Source organism: Atractosteus spatula, chromosome 19 (assembly GCF_055471065.1).
Source record: "Atractosteus spatula isolate fAtrSpa1 chromosome 19, fAtrSpa1.hap1, whole genome shotgun sequence".
Classification (NCBI taxonomy): Eukaryota; Metazoa; Chordata; class Actinopteri; order Semionotiformes; family Lepisosteidae; genus Atractosteus; species Atractosteus spatula.
This window is the reverse complement of record NC_142724.1, coordinates 13,179,716-13,198,218: the sequence shown is the minus strand read 5'-3', so window position 1 is coordinate 13,198,218 and position 18,503 is coordinate 13,179,716. Positions and strand designations below refer to the sequence as shown.

The window sequence follows — 18,503 nt, the reverse complement described above, 5'->3', positions numbered from 1 at the left end:
AGAGTATAAGACTAAGAGTACGTTTTAAAGGGGTCTTTGTGTCTCTGAACAAATGCAGACCTCTAAAATTAAGTGACAGTGAATTGCAATATCCTGTAGCTGTTTCGGTTTTCATAAATCGAAACTCAGAAGTACTTCAGCTGAAAGGGGACGTCCAAACATTGCAAAGCAACGAGGTGAGATTTAAAAACATTGGCAAAGGGTTTGCTCATCACAGACTTCAGCTCTTGTTGACATCGGCGGAATCAGCTGACGGATTCGAGTTTTTCACAGGTCTTGGTCCTCCTCGAAATTTACTGTATTGTACGATGGAACAAAATAAAGTAAGTATTTACTTAATTATAAACATTGTATTTTTCCTTTCTGATAAGAAAGTCTCATGTCGTCGTAATATGAATTCCTAATTAAAATATCGCTTAATTTCTAAAATGGGCAAAATGAAGGATGAAGGAAAGATCATTTTATAAAATCATTAGCTTTAGGACGCTAAAGTTTTTGTTATATCACTTATTTTGCGAATAACACATATAAGGAATATATTGTATATTGGTATATTGTCACGTCAACTTATTCATGTTATTATATATAATATGCGCATATTTTAAAAACAGTTTAGCCGCGTTTATAAATTATTATAGTTTTAAGTTTAAGGTTTAGTTGGCGTGCATTTTTCTGTTTTAAGAATAGTTTAATGATTGTTTCGTCGACTATTTTATTTCGTATGATGTATTTCATGAGAACTCAATGAATAAAAATAATTAATACATCATAGTAATACGTAATATAATAATCATAAGTAATTCATATTGTGTTCGCTTTTGTTATAGATTAAAATAGCTTCTTTATTGTATGTACCGTACGCCCTAAACCACAGGCTAAAAGTGATGCAGCAGGAAGCTTCCTTATTTCATTTGCACGTAGAAAAGCAAACGGGTTGCATTTATTACAGCTGTAACTGTACGTCACGATGACAGACCACGAACACCTTGTCCAACGAGGAAGTATGAGAAAAATCGTTAACCTCTGCTCTGCCGTTCCTTTCAGTTTCTGTTTATTATTATCATCTCACAGTTCCGTGTCTTGTGATTTGCAATTACCCACTCACATCCTCCAAAACCCACTGCACCTTGGGTAGTGGCACACTAAGAGTAAAAAAGAATTATATATAAATGCATTTATACAGTATATATTCTCGTTTCAAAGAATCTCAGAGCACTTTACATAACATATTAGAGTGGACCCACTTCTTCCACCACTGAAATGTGACAGGTTAATGTAACAGGTGTGTTACTGGATGTGTGAGATACTGGATGAGGGAGCTTCTCTGAGGAGGACATACTGTACTGTAACGTAGCTTCACACGCAGGCCAGCTTCGCAAGATGCCATTTGGGAAATCCAGGGCATCGGGGTTTAAGTTGTGGAGGGCTGGTCAACGTAGGCGAGCAGTCTTGAGCATGACAATGTGTTTTTGGTACTTGGAACCAGGCAGAGGTGGGGCTGCAGCAGGTTTTGTTAAGACTATGGGAAGACTGCCGACAGAGTGAAATGGAAAAGTACAGCATGCCACACCACGTCTGCAGGAGGCGAGATAGCAAGATAGGAGATATCTACAGTACTTTGGAAACAGTAGAAGCAAGTTTCACAGCAGAAGATGCTTAAGTTAATTTCTTAGTATCTTGGCTGATATGAGCAAGGCTAAGCAGCCCGAAGTCCTCCAATGCGATAATTTACAGTCCACCAGCTCCTTATATCTGTTGCTTTGAGCAGAATCACTGTAGCAGTGGAGGTGTTGGCATTACAGTTACTGCACGAAACTCAGGCAGCGTGCATTCCACTGGGTTTATTCTACAGTACTTTGGTGGTGTGATCATCTTGAGTGGATGTTGTAATGGGGGTGATGATGTCTGGGACTGAACTGTTCTGCTATTCTGTTCTGTTATTGTAGCTTTTGTCAATGGGTTTAAGAGGTGGGGTAGACCCTGGGAAGGGAAACCAATACAAGTTTGTCTTCTGCTTGTCACGTCTACTGCCTTTTGCTTTTTGCCCAGTGTTTTTAACCTTTTTTGAGTGTCTGCAAGCACTTTCGGGAGACAAAAGTAGAAATAGTGTAAACTGACGAATCCTGCTGTAGATGTTGCAGACCGAAGAGTGCGAGAGGCCCTTTTCTGGATTATTGGTTCACAGCAAACTGATTACTGTACATTTCAGGTGGTTCAGGTGGCTGAACCGCAGATACAGAAAAGGAGACATCAAGGGTTTGATTGTCACAGGTGCAGGGGTGGCAAAAGCGGTCATGCTTAGGAAAACATACAGTACTAAGATTAAAACAGTGAGATCCAGGATTTAACTTAATTTAAGTCAATCTGAAAATATGAATAAACATTTAGAAGCAAGGGCCAGGGTATCGCAGGTGTCAGCATTGCTGCCTTGCTGTGCTGGGGCCCTGGGTTCAATTCCGGACCTGGGGTGCTGTCTGTGTGGAGTTTGTATGTTCTTTCTGTGTTTGTGTTGTTTTCCTCTGGCAGCTCTGCTTGTCACCCACCAGCTGGTAGGTTAATTGGTTTCTGGGAAAATTCACACTTAGGTGTGTATGTGTCTGCCCTGTGATGGACTGGGCACCCACTGTGGGGCTCTGGCTGCCTCACAACCCCGAACTGGAGCAGTTGGACACTGGTTGGAAGCAAGAAAGGCCTGTGGGTGCACAGAATGGGTTTCACACGGCCCTTTCTTGAAGGACCCCAGGGTATCTGCTTCAACACACGACTGTGTCATTTACACTTTATTTTTAACTGTTGGTATTATTTTTAAAAATATTTTTACTATTTATTTTTGTAGACAATCAACAAAACAGTCGCCAGTGAACCCGAACAAACCAAAACAACCTCCTACCTGCCTCATTGCCCGAACCCATCCCTCCCACAGGAGCCCACAGCTAAAGAGAAAAACAAACCTAATCACAAAGCCTACGGCTGTAGCAACGATAGGGATAGAACATATTCAAATGTATAATAACAAAATGTAAATAATGAATTAACTAAGACTTTTGCTGACGCCCATTATCTCTTGGCACCGTCGATACTGTCCATGGAAAGTTCCAGAAATAAAATGTAAAAAAAACAAAAAGGCCCACTGAACCCAAAGGAGAGAACCAGAGGTCAACCAACGCAGTGCTGTCATTTATTTGGCTCTTGTACTACCTGCTAGACATATCAATTTTTTTGTAAACAAAAAAGACAATTTCAAAGAAGAATCATCATTCAATAGAAGTAACTGTGGTGAACAGGGTAAATTATTCTCTAGTGTCTCAGATAAAGAGGAACTTATTTGCTTCCCAGACATGTGGACTTCCTGACACACATTAATTGTGTAACACACTGGTTACACAATGTACAATGCAGGGTATCAGATGCACTAAAATGTTGATGTGGAAGTAAATAAAATAATTTGTAAATTTGTCAAAGTTAATACATTTCTGGTAGGTCATGTGATGATCAGGGTTTGTTGAAGTGTTGAAGCCCAGATTTCTCTGCTGGCATGAGTAGCAGCTCTGAGTTGGGTGTACAGAAAACAGAAGAACATGGAATGTCATGCAGCTCCAGTGATTCTGGAAGGTGTGCAACTCTCCACCTTCTGATACATCTACAATGTTATGTGTTTAGTGAGAAGACTATTGTGGAAAACCCAATGAGTGACTTTAAAAGTCACTGTGTGAGTTAAAAGGTAAGCATTGTATAGTAAATGGGCAGCTATAGTAATTCTAAACACCCATAGCCTCACCACATAAGATAAGATCACTTTATTGGCCATATACAGTACAATTTCTTGCAGTAGGAATTTGTCTTTTCTCATACCCCAACTTGCTCTCCATAAGACACACAGGCAGGAAAGAGAAGCTTGGGGTCAGAGCACAGGGTCAGCCATTTATACAGCACCCCTGGAGCAGTTGGGGTTAAGGGCCTTGCTCAGGGGCCCAAGGGAGTAGGATTCCTCTACCAGCCACAGGATTTGAACCAGCAACCTTCCAGCCACAGGCATAGATACTTAGCCACAGTGCCACCACTGCATGTACAGAGATGCCTCCTTTTCTCAGACATAAATACACTTCTTTCGTAACAGAGCAAGGATTAAGGATTATACCCTGATGTAAATATTGTACATTAAATTGATTAGTCTATGATTTTCTTTTTTTTTTGTACAGGGTGAAAGATTTTCTCCGAAACAATTGGCATAAACCGTTGATGAAAATGGCAGATTTTCATCTGCAAGGTTTTTTATGGACCTACGACCTGCAGGTCGCCTGTTTCTCCTGCGCCATAAAGAAAAATGAGATCACGTTTGAAATCAGGACGGTGAAACATCAGTGTGCAGGAAACGTGTTGCTCGCCAGGCGGAGAGGCAGCGGAAATGCATGGAAGCACATATCTCGCCGTCCAGAGTTCCCTGTCCCATATAAATATGAGGTGTGCTGGTTTTTCAAGATTGGACATGGATGCCAGAAACATGGGAACAGGTGCACATTTGCCAGGAGTGAAGAAGAAGCTGCTGTCTGGAATTTCCAGAAGGCCAGACAACTCAGCTACAGTATGTTGGCAGAAACGGTCAAAGCAATGCAAGTTCCTGTGGATCAGAGGGCTCACGTGAAGCAGCTAGGTGTGGCCGAAAAAATACGAGCTAATTTTAACGGCAAATTCCTAGAGGTGTGTGAAGACTGCTTGTATAGCAGTCCCCAGCAGATCAGTCCCAGGGGTCAGATGATGGTCTGTAATTCCTGCTTCAAGCACGTTTGGAAGCCAGTGCTGGTACTTTTTCAAACAGGAGAACATGGCAAGGCAGTATTTCATGAAATCAGGCCTCTGCCAGCCTCTACCACCCTGCAATACTGCAGGTATGTCATCAATGGTGAACCTTGCTGGCACGGACATCGGCGATGCTGGTTTGCTCACAGTGAAGTTGAAATGGCTGTGTGGGTGGCAGAGGCCAGGGAAGGCCTAAAGCGCTCCAACTTGCTCAGGCAGCCCCAGAGACAGGTGGCACCAACGCAAGCACAGGCACCAGAATCATCTCCAGCTCAGACCTATTACTGCAAGGCCTGCTGTCTGAAATTCTCCTCCAAGGACAGCTTCATGAACCACTGCTCTTCCCTCGACCACGCCAGGATGATCAGCGAGGACAGAGGGACAGAGTGGAGACACCGGCCCCCGCCTGGAAACCTAACCCAGGGGTTTGAGCTTTGCAGCAGGTACAGTAAAGCCCTCCAGCTCATAGTGTCTGGTTGTTCTCAAGGACCAGAATCGGTCCCGAATGTCTCTGTCTTGCCTTTACACGTGAAAGAAATCGATTTTACCCACTGTGTTGTTGCATTGTAAAATTCCTCACTGCCTGCGCAGCTTTGTGAATCCTGCTCGTTTCTCTGGTGGGGCTTTGTAATGTTTTTATTGGTTCTGAAAGAGACAGTGTGTGGTAAAAGTGAATATTCAGCATTAGAGTATTGTTACAAATATGGGGTTATGAAAATAGGGAATATCAGAAACAGGCAGAGCGGATAAATCGATAATTAAAGTAAATAATCCTTCCTCAATTGATAATGTAATGTCTGCTTTGAAACACCAAAGAAAGCAAAAGTTCTAAAGATGTGAGAACATACATGGATCCAACCATACAAAGTTTGGTTAGCATGGGAGTTGTGTAGCTGACATGAAATTCCAGCATGACATCTCACTCCAGATTTTGAAACCATTGTTAAGAAAGTGTCATCCAGTGGTAAAGAAGGGAAACCGTATACAGTATGAGTTAAATGCCATGTCACATCCTCTGACTTGAAACACGAAACGTTCTTTATCTAGCATTGGGAAGAAATCTTACTTGTCAAAGTGTTGGCTAACCGCCCTCATGACCGTTCCCCACGGTGAAGTCGCAGTATTCGTGCAGCTCTTGCTGTGATTACTGTGTATTTATTCTGCAATGATTTCAAAGAGCCTATATGTGTTTCCAGCAGTTTAACATGATACGCTGTCTTACTGTGGCTCTCCTTTGCTTTCAGACAGATGCCTCTATAGGTTTCTTTGTTTTAACAGTAAATACCACGGTGAATTTATATAAGGGCATCTTTAAAGATTGTGTTACACCACGCCCCTGGAGGACTCGGCATTCCGCCTTGCATTCCAGTACGGTTCCCAATTAGGCTTTTACCCCAGCCTATTTAATGCTGCTTCACACTCTCCCCAGTGCTCAGTATTAGGTTTTCCTGGCTAGAGCTACCCCGTCTTCCTGCGATTAGTTACGTCTTGGTTTTTGGCTTCCTGACCCTGGTTTGTTCTCCGACTACGTCTCCTGGTTTTGTTTTGGTACTCTGACATTTTATTCTGGTTTTGACTCTCAGCTTCCTCACGGCTTACAGCTCCACTTCTGATTTTGTACTTTTGCATCAGTTTTCCTTCGGCTTTTGGACCTTGGACTGTTTAATCGACTACACCTCTGAAGTTCGTCCTGACTATTCTGCATAGGGTCCTCATTAATATTCCGTAACAGATCGATGTTTTTGTGCTTGTGAAGCAGAGAAAAGCAGGCGCTCTCTCTCCTGTTTCTCCGCAGGCCTGATACCTGTGAGTACGGACAGAACTGTGTTGCAGCTCATTCCACAGAGGAGCTGCAGGAGTGGATCCTGAGGACCAGGTCTGCTCAGAAGAGGATGAGGGCTGCACAGGAGCAGGGCCTTCTGTCGTATCAGGACCTGCTGCTGAAGGAGTACAGGAGCAGCAGCAACGAAGTGCACATTGTGAGGACCTGGTCCACGTTCATAAAACACCTACTACACCTCTCCGACAAAAAGAAACACAACCCAATAATCGCTTGTGGCCGCACCCTTCATCCCACAGTACAATCTGTTGCGACCACTTCTGAGCACTTTTCACAAACGAATGCTGTCCACCATCAGAAAATACAAAAGGGCCTCAGTTTATTTAAATAATAGTGGCAGCAACGGAAATAACACCAGAGAGCAAGCAACTAAATCTCCACAGAGCCAACTTCCTCTTTAGCTCCCAACTGAAGACTCCCCTACAGAGCTTAACCTCTGCCTTTTATTAAGGAGGCTCCTCCCCCTTTAAACCCCCACAACACTCTTAAAGGACCCCGCTACTAAATAAACACATTTACCTCAGTGAAAACACATACATCAAAACAAGCATCCATTACCAATTACATTTCACATTTCCCTAAATAACAATCTTTTAATACCTTATTGAAACATTTGAGTTATTATTTTAACTCATTATTATTTTAACTTATTGTTTGAGCAGTGTTTATAAGTGGACGGGGAGCAGTTCCCCTCCAGTCCACAAGAGGGCACAATGGGAAACAAGCTGGTGGCCATCCGGGGATTTGCTTCCCAGGCTGTAAATCCAGCCTTGCCTCTGAATGGGGTTTTGACTGTTAAACCAAAATGAGGTGAAGTGGCTGCAACCAACAAACAAACAAACCAACTTAACTATTTACAAAAAGGCAAGAATTATATTTACTTTACAGTGTGTGAGACAAGGCCCATCACGTTGCTCCACAAAAAAATTCAGTTCCCTTCTGCTTCTTTACACAGAACCGCCTTGAAAGACCTGATCTTTGCAACCTAATTTTGTGGTTCTCTTACAGGAAAATAAACTACTATTGATTATAATAAATAAAATCACCTTGTTTTTTTTTGCTATAATGCCTTTTACTATTCTGATTTAATATTCTATAATTTAATCTAATATGCTTTATAGTTTAAACTAGCTTCGTGCCATTTTCATCTCTGCTTTTGAAATCCCTTGTCAGATGTCCAGCTGTGTACCTGGGGTGTCAGTCACCTGTAGTGAGGATTTGACCATGAGCTCCAAGGAAGACCATTTGGAATGGAAGTGGACTTTCCATGTCAAATCAGAGGTGAGATTGCTTTTGGTTTTCAGCCTCCCAGTTGGGTAGATCATCAGTGTGTCAAATGTGAAGAACAGAGAAAAAGGTCTGATTGACACACTTGGTTTATGCCTTTTGATGATTTGATGCCAACATGTTGCACTAGGAAGTCTTTTCAAGACACGCTGGGAGAAAGCTACATTAGGGAGATCACTTCATCTTGGGGGTAAGTGTGCTTCATTAATTGTGCTGTTTGCAATCTGTTTGTTTGGTGTTTCTGGAAAAGTGTTTGCAACTCTGCTTGTTGATTGTTTGCAAATTGCTGCCCATGAAGACTTTTTTTGCTGTTGTTCTTCTGCGTCACAAGCATTCTCTCCTTGAGTGATATGTGCAGTAGGGTTCATTACCAATGATTTAGAGTAAACAACAAATATAAAAGCCCAGATTCCTATTAAAATGTCTAGGACATCAGTCACTGTTAACTTGTGTTTTTGTGTGTGCTTTGTTCTCAGAGACCTCTGGTGCACGTCGCCTTGCTGAAACACGAACAAGGAGCCGTTTTTACTCTGGGTGACATCGGTCCTGAAGGTCCTTGTACTTACGCCACAGGGAACACGTTCTGCACATCCCACATGAGCTGCGACGTCCCCGTCACTTTCAAATCTCTCAGCCCGGGCTTCTACGAGCAGTGGGTGGTGTTCGACTTTGACATGAGACCCGTGCTGCTGCAGAAGCTCCGGGTGCGAGTGGGTCAGCGGAGCCCGACTCCCCCTGCGGAGACGCCCGAGGGTAGCGGGCCCTGTGGCCAGAGCCTGGAGCGCTGGCACCGTGGAAACAGGATGATCGTCCCCTGCCTGGAGAGGACTGAGGCAGAGGAGAGTCTGCTGAAGGAGTACAAGCCGCCTCAGCTGAACCTGCGGTACAAACCCAGAGCAGAGGGAACTGAGCCCCTTACGAGGGAGAACTACAGAGACGGAATGCACTCCTTCCTCTACAGAGAAGAGCTGGCCCAGGAGGAGCTGTTAGAGAGGTGACATAATTTAATATGCTTGTTTACTTTCAGACAACTCTTAGGTAGGATTTGAAATTTTTTAGAGATTTTTACATACATAAACATAGGAACAATTTTCAGTTTTCCTCCATGTCTTTTTAAAGGTTCCATCTCTGCAACCTTAAGCTGCTTATGATTATCTCCTGGATTTTGTTCACCAATGTTTGGAGAGGGTCCTTGGTATAGTCATTAGCCTAAATAAGCTTAAATTTTAATGGACATTTCCTACTTGATGCGTATAATTAAGAAGCATGGTTTTTTTATTACAGGTTGAGCCTGAAAGTGACAGTGACGCTAATGGATAAGTCTGGGAAAAAGCAGGACAGAACCAGAGAGCGTTCTGCAGAAGTCCCGGTTCCTTATGCACTGACACCTGATACTGTTAATGGCTATTTGCTCAGAACTGCAGTTCAGTCTGCTCTCCTAGCTCCATCTCACCCGACAGACAACAAGGTGTATGAAGCGGTCATCTCTTGGGAAGCAAGCAGTGAGAATACAATCTACCTCCATCTTTCCAAGCGGTGCTGCTCAGACCTCGGTCTCCTGAAGGACACAACCCGTGAGATGGAGGTCCAGTTTCAGCTGAACCGGCTCCAGTTCTGCGAGTGGCATCAGGCTGTCGACCTCCTTCCAGATGTGGGGATAGTGCTGCCAGATGTGACAGCCTGCTCTGTGCCAGTGCACAGCGGGACATTCTCCAAGCTCAATGCAAAGCAGAGTGCAGCCATGGCTTACATCATTGGGGACACAGATGGAGTCAGACCTGTGGCGCCACTGCTGATATATGGACCATTCGGAACTGGGAAAACTTACACGCTGGCCAGTGCAGCCATGGAAATTGTCCGCCAGCCTGATACCAAGGTTCTTATCTGCACCCATACAAACAGGTAGGAATTTGTGTTAATACTGGAAGTTATGGTCAAATTCCTGTATCTTTGCCATTCAGTTACAGAGGCTTTATTTACAAAGGATTAGTCCTGCTTTGATAACCTAGCTGTTTAATTCTCAAATGACAGTGGCAATAGAGATAATAGGGATAGAAACAAAACCCATGGCTTTAAGTAGTATAACATAAGCAAAGGTATTCTCTATTAGATCTATTCTTTAGCTTGGTTCTCATTGTACCTAAATCCTAGTGTAATACGCTGGACCTTTGTTAATTACTACATGGCTCTTAATTTATTACAAATACTTCAATGTACACTTTTTATTAGCTCTGCAGATATATACTTAAAGGACTATTTCCACACTTGGGTGAATGCTGGGAACACTGTACCTCTGAGGATAAAGTCAAACAGAAGAGGTGTAGCTGTGAATGCTACTGACCACATCACTCTCAGGTACTGCCTACTCTCAGAAGACGGCGAGTCATTCATATTCCCGGACAAGAAGACATTAGACTCTCGCAGGATAGTCGTAACGACCACCATGACAGCCAGGCGATTCCAAGCCTTGAAGCTCCCTCCCGGCTACTTCACCCACATCCTGATAGACGAAGCCTCCCAGATGCTGGAGTGCGCTGCTCTGATGCCCCTGGCTCTGGCTGGGAAGGGGACCCGAGTGGTGCTCGCTGGAGACCACATGCAGATGGGCCCCAAGCTGTTCTCGGTGGAAGAGGGCCGGCACTCTGACCACACTCTGCTGAATCGCCTCTTCCACTTCTACCAGGGGGAGACGCACGAGGTGGCCTCGAGTAGCAGAATCATCTTCAACGAGAACTATCGCTCCACGAGAGAGATAGTGGAGTTTGTGTCGACTCACTTCTATGTAGGGAAGAGTGATGCCATCAAAGCCAAGGGGGATGTTCCCCCTCATCCTCAGTTCCATCCACTGATGTTCCATCATGCCCGCGGGAGTTGCCACTGGGACAGAATCACCTCATCCTATTTCAACTGCGAGGAGATTGACCAAGTAGCGGAAATAGTCCAAAGCCTTCTCCATAACTGGCCATCACAGTGGGGGGATCCATCACAAAGGACAATTTGTGTTGCTTCAGAGGGAAAGCAGGTAAAAGCCACTGTGATTTCTAGTGTCTGAGTAACCCTTTAAATATTTTCCAACAGAAATGTTTACAGTACTTACAAATAAACATTAGCAATATTTAAAGAATATAGGTTATAGGTCTTATAAGTGCAGTATATAGTGCGGCTGATTAATGGCTTTGTTTGCACTGGAAACCTGCTTGTGTGTTTGCTCGATTGTCCTTTTTTTAACATGAGTGTTCACTGGCTATTCTGCTTTTCTCCTGCCTCACAGTGGCATGCAGGTAGTACTATAGATGCACCCTGCTTCAGTTTTCCTTTTATAGGTTTTAAATTCTGTGAGTGGGTGCTGAAAATAAGAAAAATAAGCAGCTGGTCTCCCGCCAGTTTTAAAATATGAGCATCAGGTTGGACAAGCTTACAAATAACTGCACCTTTTTTGTCACGTCACTTAACGCAAGACTGACCAGAACTGATGTTCTCAGCTGTTACTGATTTTGCACTACACTATGCTGTTCTCATGACATAGTTCACTATCATTTCCATTGTTTCTGACCAATGCTGTGGTCTGGTCTTGTAGCTTTATGTCTATAAGTAAATGTGCCTCAAATGTGTAAGCTCTAAGAATTCTGTTTCCTCTTCAAGCTGGATACTGAATGGCCTTTGTAACCATTTTTATATTCTGATTTAATTTTGCTTTTTTTATGTCAATTTTACAGCAGGTGGATTTCATCAGGCAGAAACTGCGAAGCAAAAAACTGGGAAAAATTACAGTGGAGAATTTGTTGAACATACAAGGTAAGCTCTTGAAACCTGTGCCAGGATGGGAAAACTAGCTGTCAAAGATGGATAGGAAAATTCTGGATTTGCTGTCTGTCTGATAGGAACCTGATTAAGTGTATTTGTTTGCATCTGGTTTATCAATCATTGAGTAAATAGGATAGATAATCAGTAATTATGAAGGAGGAAATAAAGATATAGGATAAAGTGGTTCTTTTACCAAGTCAATCCTTATGTTGCAAATAATTTAATTATTAATTTGATGGACTAATTTTGATTTAAAATTGAATTAAGTTTGATCATTTTCTTAAGTTTATACTGCACTGTCAAAGTAATTTTTCATCAGTATTCCATTTAAAGTAAAATATTGCCCCCACTGATAATTCCCGGATTACATCAAATATCATTCTCACACAGTGGATCTGCAGCGCCAGCACCTGTGGTTGAAATGTCTTCTGTCCTGCATTTCTGCTCCTAATGTTACATCATTTAAATTTCAATGTGATGGTTCAAGCAAGGGATTTCTTTCTAAAAGTGTCAGCTTTGCCTTTTCTTTCCCAGTATTTGAACCCCATTTTTTGGATGGGCTACTGTTTCATATCCAACTTTTCTTTACCATATATAGTATAATTAAAATGTCTTTTTTTCCCTCAAGAGCAAACTTCACACCATTTGATTCTGGATTGCATATATTTTTCTCAGGATTTGGAAAGTTAGAGAGTAAAGTCATATTACGCAATTGGTAGATGACTGAGCAGATTAGTTAATAAGTAAAATTCAAAATCATAACCCCCAACTTGTAAAGATTTGTCAAAAATATACCCAAGCAGTTGATATGATTAGAGGTACATGAGTTCTTTGTTCTCTGGCACAACTTTGGTGAAAAGAGTAATAATTCAGCCACAGTGGGTTAAACAAATATTTATTGAAAAATTACAACAAATACGCTACACATACAACATACAAGTAACTCTTTTTACAGGTTTACATTCAAGGTGTTCCAGAGGCCTGTGTTTAAACCACCCAGAATAATCCCAGACTACTACTAAGTATTCAAACTCTTACAAAGGCCAGAATAAGATAAATCTGCCTTCTAAACTAAAAAGAATACAACCTGCTGTTAAATCTCTCTCTCCATAAACTGATATGCCATGAATGGGAACCTATCTCCCTATTCAAAAAATGCAATCACTAACCAGGAGAGGCCGTTTTTAAACCAAGGGATTCTTCACTCGGGAAATCAGAGTTTCCTAAAAAACGCAGAATAGCAATTTCTCTTCACAAGGTTCAAAAGCTTAACTCCAATCAAACTTCTGTAGTCACCAACCATCTTTTGGGTATTTCACTATTACAGTTACTTCACACTACCTGCTATGGAAGATCCTCTCTCAAACAACTTTTCTCTAACATAAGCATTTAGTATGTTTGGTAAAGTTCAGGTAGGGAGCTGCATCAGCATGCGTAGGCTGCAAAGGAACAGGTAAAGTTTTAATACAAGCTAAAAGGAAAAGAAAAGAGACATAATGTTTTGGCTGTTCACAGACAAACTATTGTATCTCTTTTCTTTTAGTATGTTTGGTATTCAGGTATATTGTAGTTCCCCTTCACAATTGCATAAATGGTTGCTTTTCTTCCTGCCTAGTTATTTCTATACTGTTGAAGGTTAACTTTTAGATTACTACACCACGTAACTTTCATACATTTTTAGTGTCCAGTTCTTTGAAAAGGGCACAAGTTTACTAGAAAAAAAGCCTTAGCTAAATTACAGCTGTTCAATTTCAAATCTGTTACTTTCTTGCTGATGTAACTTTTCTCTAAAAAAGGAAGCATGTATTTCAGTGACAATGTTTACCATTTCAATTTAGAGAAATATGTTGTCGGAATATTTCCTGAAATGAAAATTACTTCTTGACTTAACATAATCTTTTCTCTTGGGCAGGGAGGCAGTTCAGAGTAGTTGTGATGACGACCATTCAGACCCGAGACAGCCTGCTGTCTTTGAGCTCAGCCGCTCTGGAGTTCTTCAACGAGCCGCGAGTGCTGAACACTGCCATGACCAGAGCGCAGTCCCAGGTCATCGTGGTTGGAGACGCGGCAGCTCTGTGCTACTTCGGGAAGTGCTCTAAGATCTGGAGGAGCTACATAGCGCAGTGCATCGAGAAGGGCAGTGCTTTCCCACAGCACCTCACCATGGAGCACATTGACCAAGAAGTGAAGGAGATAGCAAGATTCACCAGAACAGGAGAGGAAGACATCAGTGATACAGAATCCGTTGAATCGGACCTCTCTGACATTGATGACCCAATTTTGCTGGAGCTTCTGGACGAAAGCAAAGACATTAGGGTGACTGTCACAAGTGAAGGGCTTTTGGATATTGTTCAAAATAATTACTTCACTGGAAGTGGTGAATATCAAAGGCCCGAAGAAGAACCGCCTTTCGATTACACTGAGTCCTCTCTAGAGACATTACTGAGAGACAACCCAAGTGACTACAAACATTGTGAACTGGTACTGGAAAGATACGATTCAGGTTATGCCTGGCCTCTAGACCAACCAACACTGCATATCAAAATCCAAGGGAAAAAGAATATTGGCAGAGCTTTTCCTGGGGACCAGGTTATTGTGAAGATAATAAGCAATGAAAACAGCCTTCCTTCTGGGAAAGTAGTAGGGGTACTAAAAGTGGCTGAACATTCAAGGGTATTTGTTTGTACCATTGAACATTATGATAAACAAGTGATGACACCCATTAACAAATGCATTCCCAAAATATACACTCCATTTTTCCAGAAGAAACCTAATGTTATTGCAGTAAGGAAATATGAAAACGGGATGTGGATTAAGACAAAATGCATAAAGATAAATGAGGAATCAAAAATGAACAACCTTTTTGTTGTCCAAGTCTTGAAATGGCGCAACAACTTTATTTATCCCCTGGGAGTTGTTAAAGAAGTCCTTCCTAGAGTAACATCCCTAGAGGGTGGCTTAAAAGTTCTAGACATAGAATATCAGCTGACTAGAAATCCTCCCTCTGTTCAGGATGAACTTGCCAAGTTTGAGGATTTAAGGCTGGATGGAAAAAACAGAAACGATTATCGTGAGTACACAACCTTCACCGTTGATCCAAAGAATTCTGAAGATCTGGATGATGCAATTAGTGTAAGAGATTTGGGAAAATGGTATGAAATTGGTGTTCACATTGCGGATGTTGCAAGCTTCGTCACCAAGGATTGTCCCATAGATAAAGATGCCAGAAGACGTGGAATGACATACTATTCCCCTGGAAAAGAGCCCGTGTATATGTTTCCAAGGTCACTGAGTATTAAGGATTTCAGTTTGCTTCCCAACTCTAATCGTCACACTATATCTTTGATGGTAACTGTTGATAAGAAAACTGAGAGGATTGTGGAAAGCAGCTTCACATTTTCAGTGATAAGATCAGATAGAAAAATATCTTACGAGGAAGCGGAAGAGATTATCCAGATGTACTCTGGAAATGAGTACAGGTTCAATACTGTGGAAGACTGCCTTGCTGTAGCTTACCGCTTTTCAAGGGTTCACAGAAAAAACAGATTGTTGGGAGACTGGTACTATGAGTCACTAGATGAGGACGTGAATCCAGGAGAAAGAAAGTCCCATGAGATGATCAAGGAGCTCATGATAATGTTCAACTACGCGGTAGCAGAATTTCTTATAAGCAACAATGTAACAGCAAAAGTCACTCCTATTCGTTGTCAGAATACTCCCCATCCTGAGCAAGTTTATGAGTTTCAGAGTAAATACACCTCCTTCATACCCTTGTCTATTCACCTCTCCTACCATTTCAAAGTGAATAAACGTCTTGCCAGTGAAAACGGGCCCATTATGAACCAGGAATCCAATCCTACACACCAGACTGTGGGTAGGATCGTCATGACAGAGTCAGAAAAAAACATCTCCCAGCACTCCGGTTCTGCTGTTGCTGATGATATGTTCTGTATATTGACATCTTTGTGGACAGAGCTTAAATCTGCAGTCCAAAACAGGGATTTGGATAAAATTATTGATTTGATTGCAACTGATGACATCCACCCCCGGCTGCTTCCTGTGTTATTGGAGTTCAGGAAGCTTCTCGGCAAGGCTTACATCATTCGATCCAACTCAACCTATCAATCCAAAGTTGGCCACTACATCATGCAGCTTGACTCTTACACCTGGGCCTCGTCTCCCATACGGCGCTACATGGATGTCATTGTCCAGCGACATCTCCATGCGGTACTCAGAAATACAGCAGCCCAGTACACCGTCAAAGAAATTGATCTGTTTTGTGCAGAATTTCCTCAGAAGCATGAGAAACAAGTGAGCTACAGCAAGATTGTCCAGAGCCTGAATCTGGCATCCAAACTGAAGAGTCAAACCATACAAAAGGTAGCATTTGTAGTTGAGGTCTTTCCAACGGGGAACAGTTTCAAGGTTTCTTTTCCTTTAAACCGCTCTTCACTACCCCACCTACACTCTGTAAGCTACAGGGACTTACAGCTAGCATACCAACCAATGTATGATGACCAAAGTCAATGCGTGATTTTGGTATGGAGCCGAAGAGTGTACTCCATGAAAAATAGCAAAATTCACTCCGAGATCCAGCAGCAGCGTCCCAGTACATATTTAACACCAGTGTTAACAGATACGTGGCAACAAATTGTTTCTGCCCTTAGGACAGGAGACTGGGAAAGGGTACTCAGTTTGTTTGAGAAAATTAATTCAGGCGTCAATAAGGTCAACTGTAACTATACAGAGACACCTGGCAGAGAGTTAAGGGTTATGCCAAATATTGCCCAATTTCCTGAAAATACAGAGGAGCACTGTGCTGAACTCTCTCTAAAGCTGAAGGCTGGGGGCATATTGCAAGTGCAGTTGGGCACAGACACAAAGCGAGGTATGCTGGTGCCTCAAATGCAGTTGTTAATTATCCATCCAAAGTTTGAGGTTTGTCTTGAGCATGCAAGGAACCCCATAGAGTGTTTCTCTGAATACGCCACACGAGCATCGAAGCAGCAATATGTCGATTACTTGGAGTATCGGAGGGTCTGGAAGCCTCTGTGTGAAATGGAATCAGCCTTCAATGCCGTGGCGGAAAACGACAGCATCGTCTTTGAAGATACAGCTGTACAATGGAAAACGAAATCGAAGTCTGACAAACTAGAAGGATTCTTCCAGCTAACACTGGCTCACAAAAAGCTGTGGTGCGTCGAGTGTGATCTGAGAAAGTGCTTCTTATGCATCAGACTGAGGGACCAAACTCGAAACTCCAGAGAAAACCAGTTTGGACTGGAGTCCTCCGGACATGCTCCTCTGTCGGATCAAGTGGATCCCAAATTCTTCACATGGGTGGCTCATGGGGTAACTACCAAAATCACCGATGAAGAGGAGTCAAAGAAACTTTCTTATATTCAAATAGACTTCTACATCAACCATGTGCCCATGAAGAATATTCCCGACAGCATATTCCAGAAAGGCACAGCATTCACAGTGGAGCTGATTCCAAAGCTACTACCTGATGTGTGAGTATTACGGTTCACGAGTTTTTCCAAAGCCTTTGCCAATAGGAAATTTAAGCTTGCAAGTAAAAAGGGCAACTAGTCTTCAATATTTAAAAACAGTCATTGCTTATTTTTTAGATGAGATTCAGTACAAATAAACATTTTGAAGTATTTTTTCCCACTTTTCTCAAAATATGTCTACTGGCACTTTCAGCCGCAAAGAAGACGCAGTCTCTAACCTTGCACGTGCTAATGAACTTGTCAAGAACATCGTACTGGGAAAGAAGACACTCCCTCATGGTGCGTAGAATCACATTTTAATATAAGATTATAATATAGATAACAAGATTGTTTTAAAATTTTCTTTTTCTGAGGCCTCCCAAGTGGCCACACCTCTACGGGAGGCAAAGAATCCTGGGTTCGAGCCCGGGTCATGTCAGTAGTCAACTGTGATCAGGATTCCCCAAGCGGTGAGGTACAATGGGTGAGAGCTGCCGAAAGAAAGTCACCCAGGACTCTCTCAGCTCTCTGTGACACAGCGCCCCCTGCAGCCTCTTGGGACACTTGCTTGTGTGCCGCGCTTCACAGAGTGACACTCCTCTCCTCCGATCGGCAATGAACCTCCAGCACAGGGCTGTGGTGACTGCGATATTTAAAAGAAAAATGAGCGGGGTAGAGTACACTACACTTTCTCGTTCTCCTCTGTAGTCACAAGGCGCAAGCCGAGACATTTAAAAACACAACCGGCTATTCCAAATCAGGCTGATTACAAAAATACTTGGGGAATGTTTATATTTTTATATATTTTTTGTGTATTTGTATTGAGATATCCACTGTTATCGTTTCAAGTAATTTAAGAAGGCTTGTCTTTGTTTTCACTGCAATTCAGCCAGTTATATGCTATTCATTGGTTTTCTTAGGTACTCGTCTTCGTATTTATTCTTTCATTCGTTTTGCAGGGGCTGGTGTGGTGAGACTCAGACGCCAGCATTTTCTGATTGAGGGCTGTGGCTCACTGGGGCTGCCTTATCTGAACGAAAGCCAGAACATAGCAGTAAGGAAAGCTCTTGAAACACCTTTCACTCTCATCCAGGGTCCCCCAGGTAAGAAACTCGGGGGTCTGCTTGCAGATAAATGTTCAGACAAATATGTCTGCTTTTCTTCTGGTTCAGCTTTCTCAAATGTCCTGTTGACTGCTCCATCCTGTTTTTGATGATCACTGAATAAAACCTATTGACAGGCATTAATGGGTAATACTTTTTTCTCCAAATTAAAGCCCTACA

The 18,503-nt window shown here is 42.4% G+C and overlaps 1 protein-coding gene across 1 annotated transcript in view; it reads left to right on the top strand.

Annotated features, from left to right (window-relative positions):
• Nucleotides 1-219: 219 nt before the first annotated feature.
• helz2a (helicase with zinc finger 2a) overlaps nucleotides 220-18,503 on the top strand; it is a 29,635-nt gene continuing 11,351 nt past the window's right edge. The window contains exons 1-11 of the mRNA XM_088937495.1: nucleotides 220-323; nucleotides 4,200-5,240; nucleotides 6,593-6,776; nucleotides 7,811-7,918; nucleotides 8,401-8,918; nucleotides 9,209-9,826; nucleotides 10,154-10,946; nucleotides 11,641-11,719; nucleotides 13,641-17,241; nucleotides 17,435-17,520; nucleotides 18,180-18,323. Of these exons, the coding sequence (XP_088793621.1) occupies nucleotides 4,240-5,240; nucleotides 6,593-6,776; nucleotides 7,811-7,918; nucleotides 8,401-8,918; nucleotides 9,209-9,826; nucleotides 10,154-10,946; nucleotides 11,641-11,719; nucleotides 13,641-17,241; nucleotides 17,435-17,520; nucleotides 18,180-18,323 (7,132 nt within the window). The 5' untranslated portion in view covers nucleotides 220-323; nucleotides 4,200-4,239. The remainder of the gene's footprint in view (nucleotides 324-4,199; nucleotides 5,241-6,592; nucleotides 6,777-7,810; nucleotides 7,919-8,400; nucleotides 8,919-9,208; nucleotides 9,827-10,153; nucleotides 10,947-11,640; nucleotides 11,720-13,640; nucleotides 17,242-17,434; nucleotides 17,521-18,179; nucleotides 18,324-18,503) is intronic.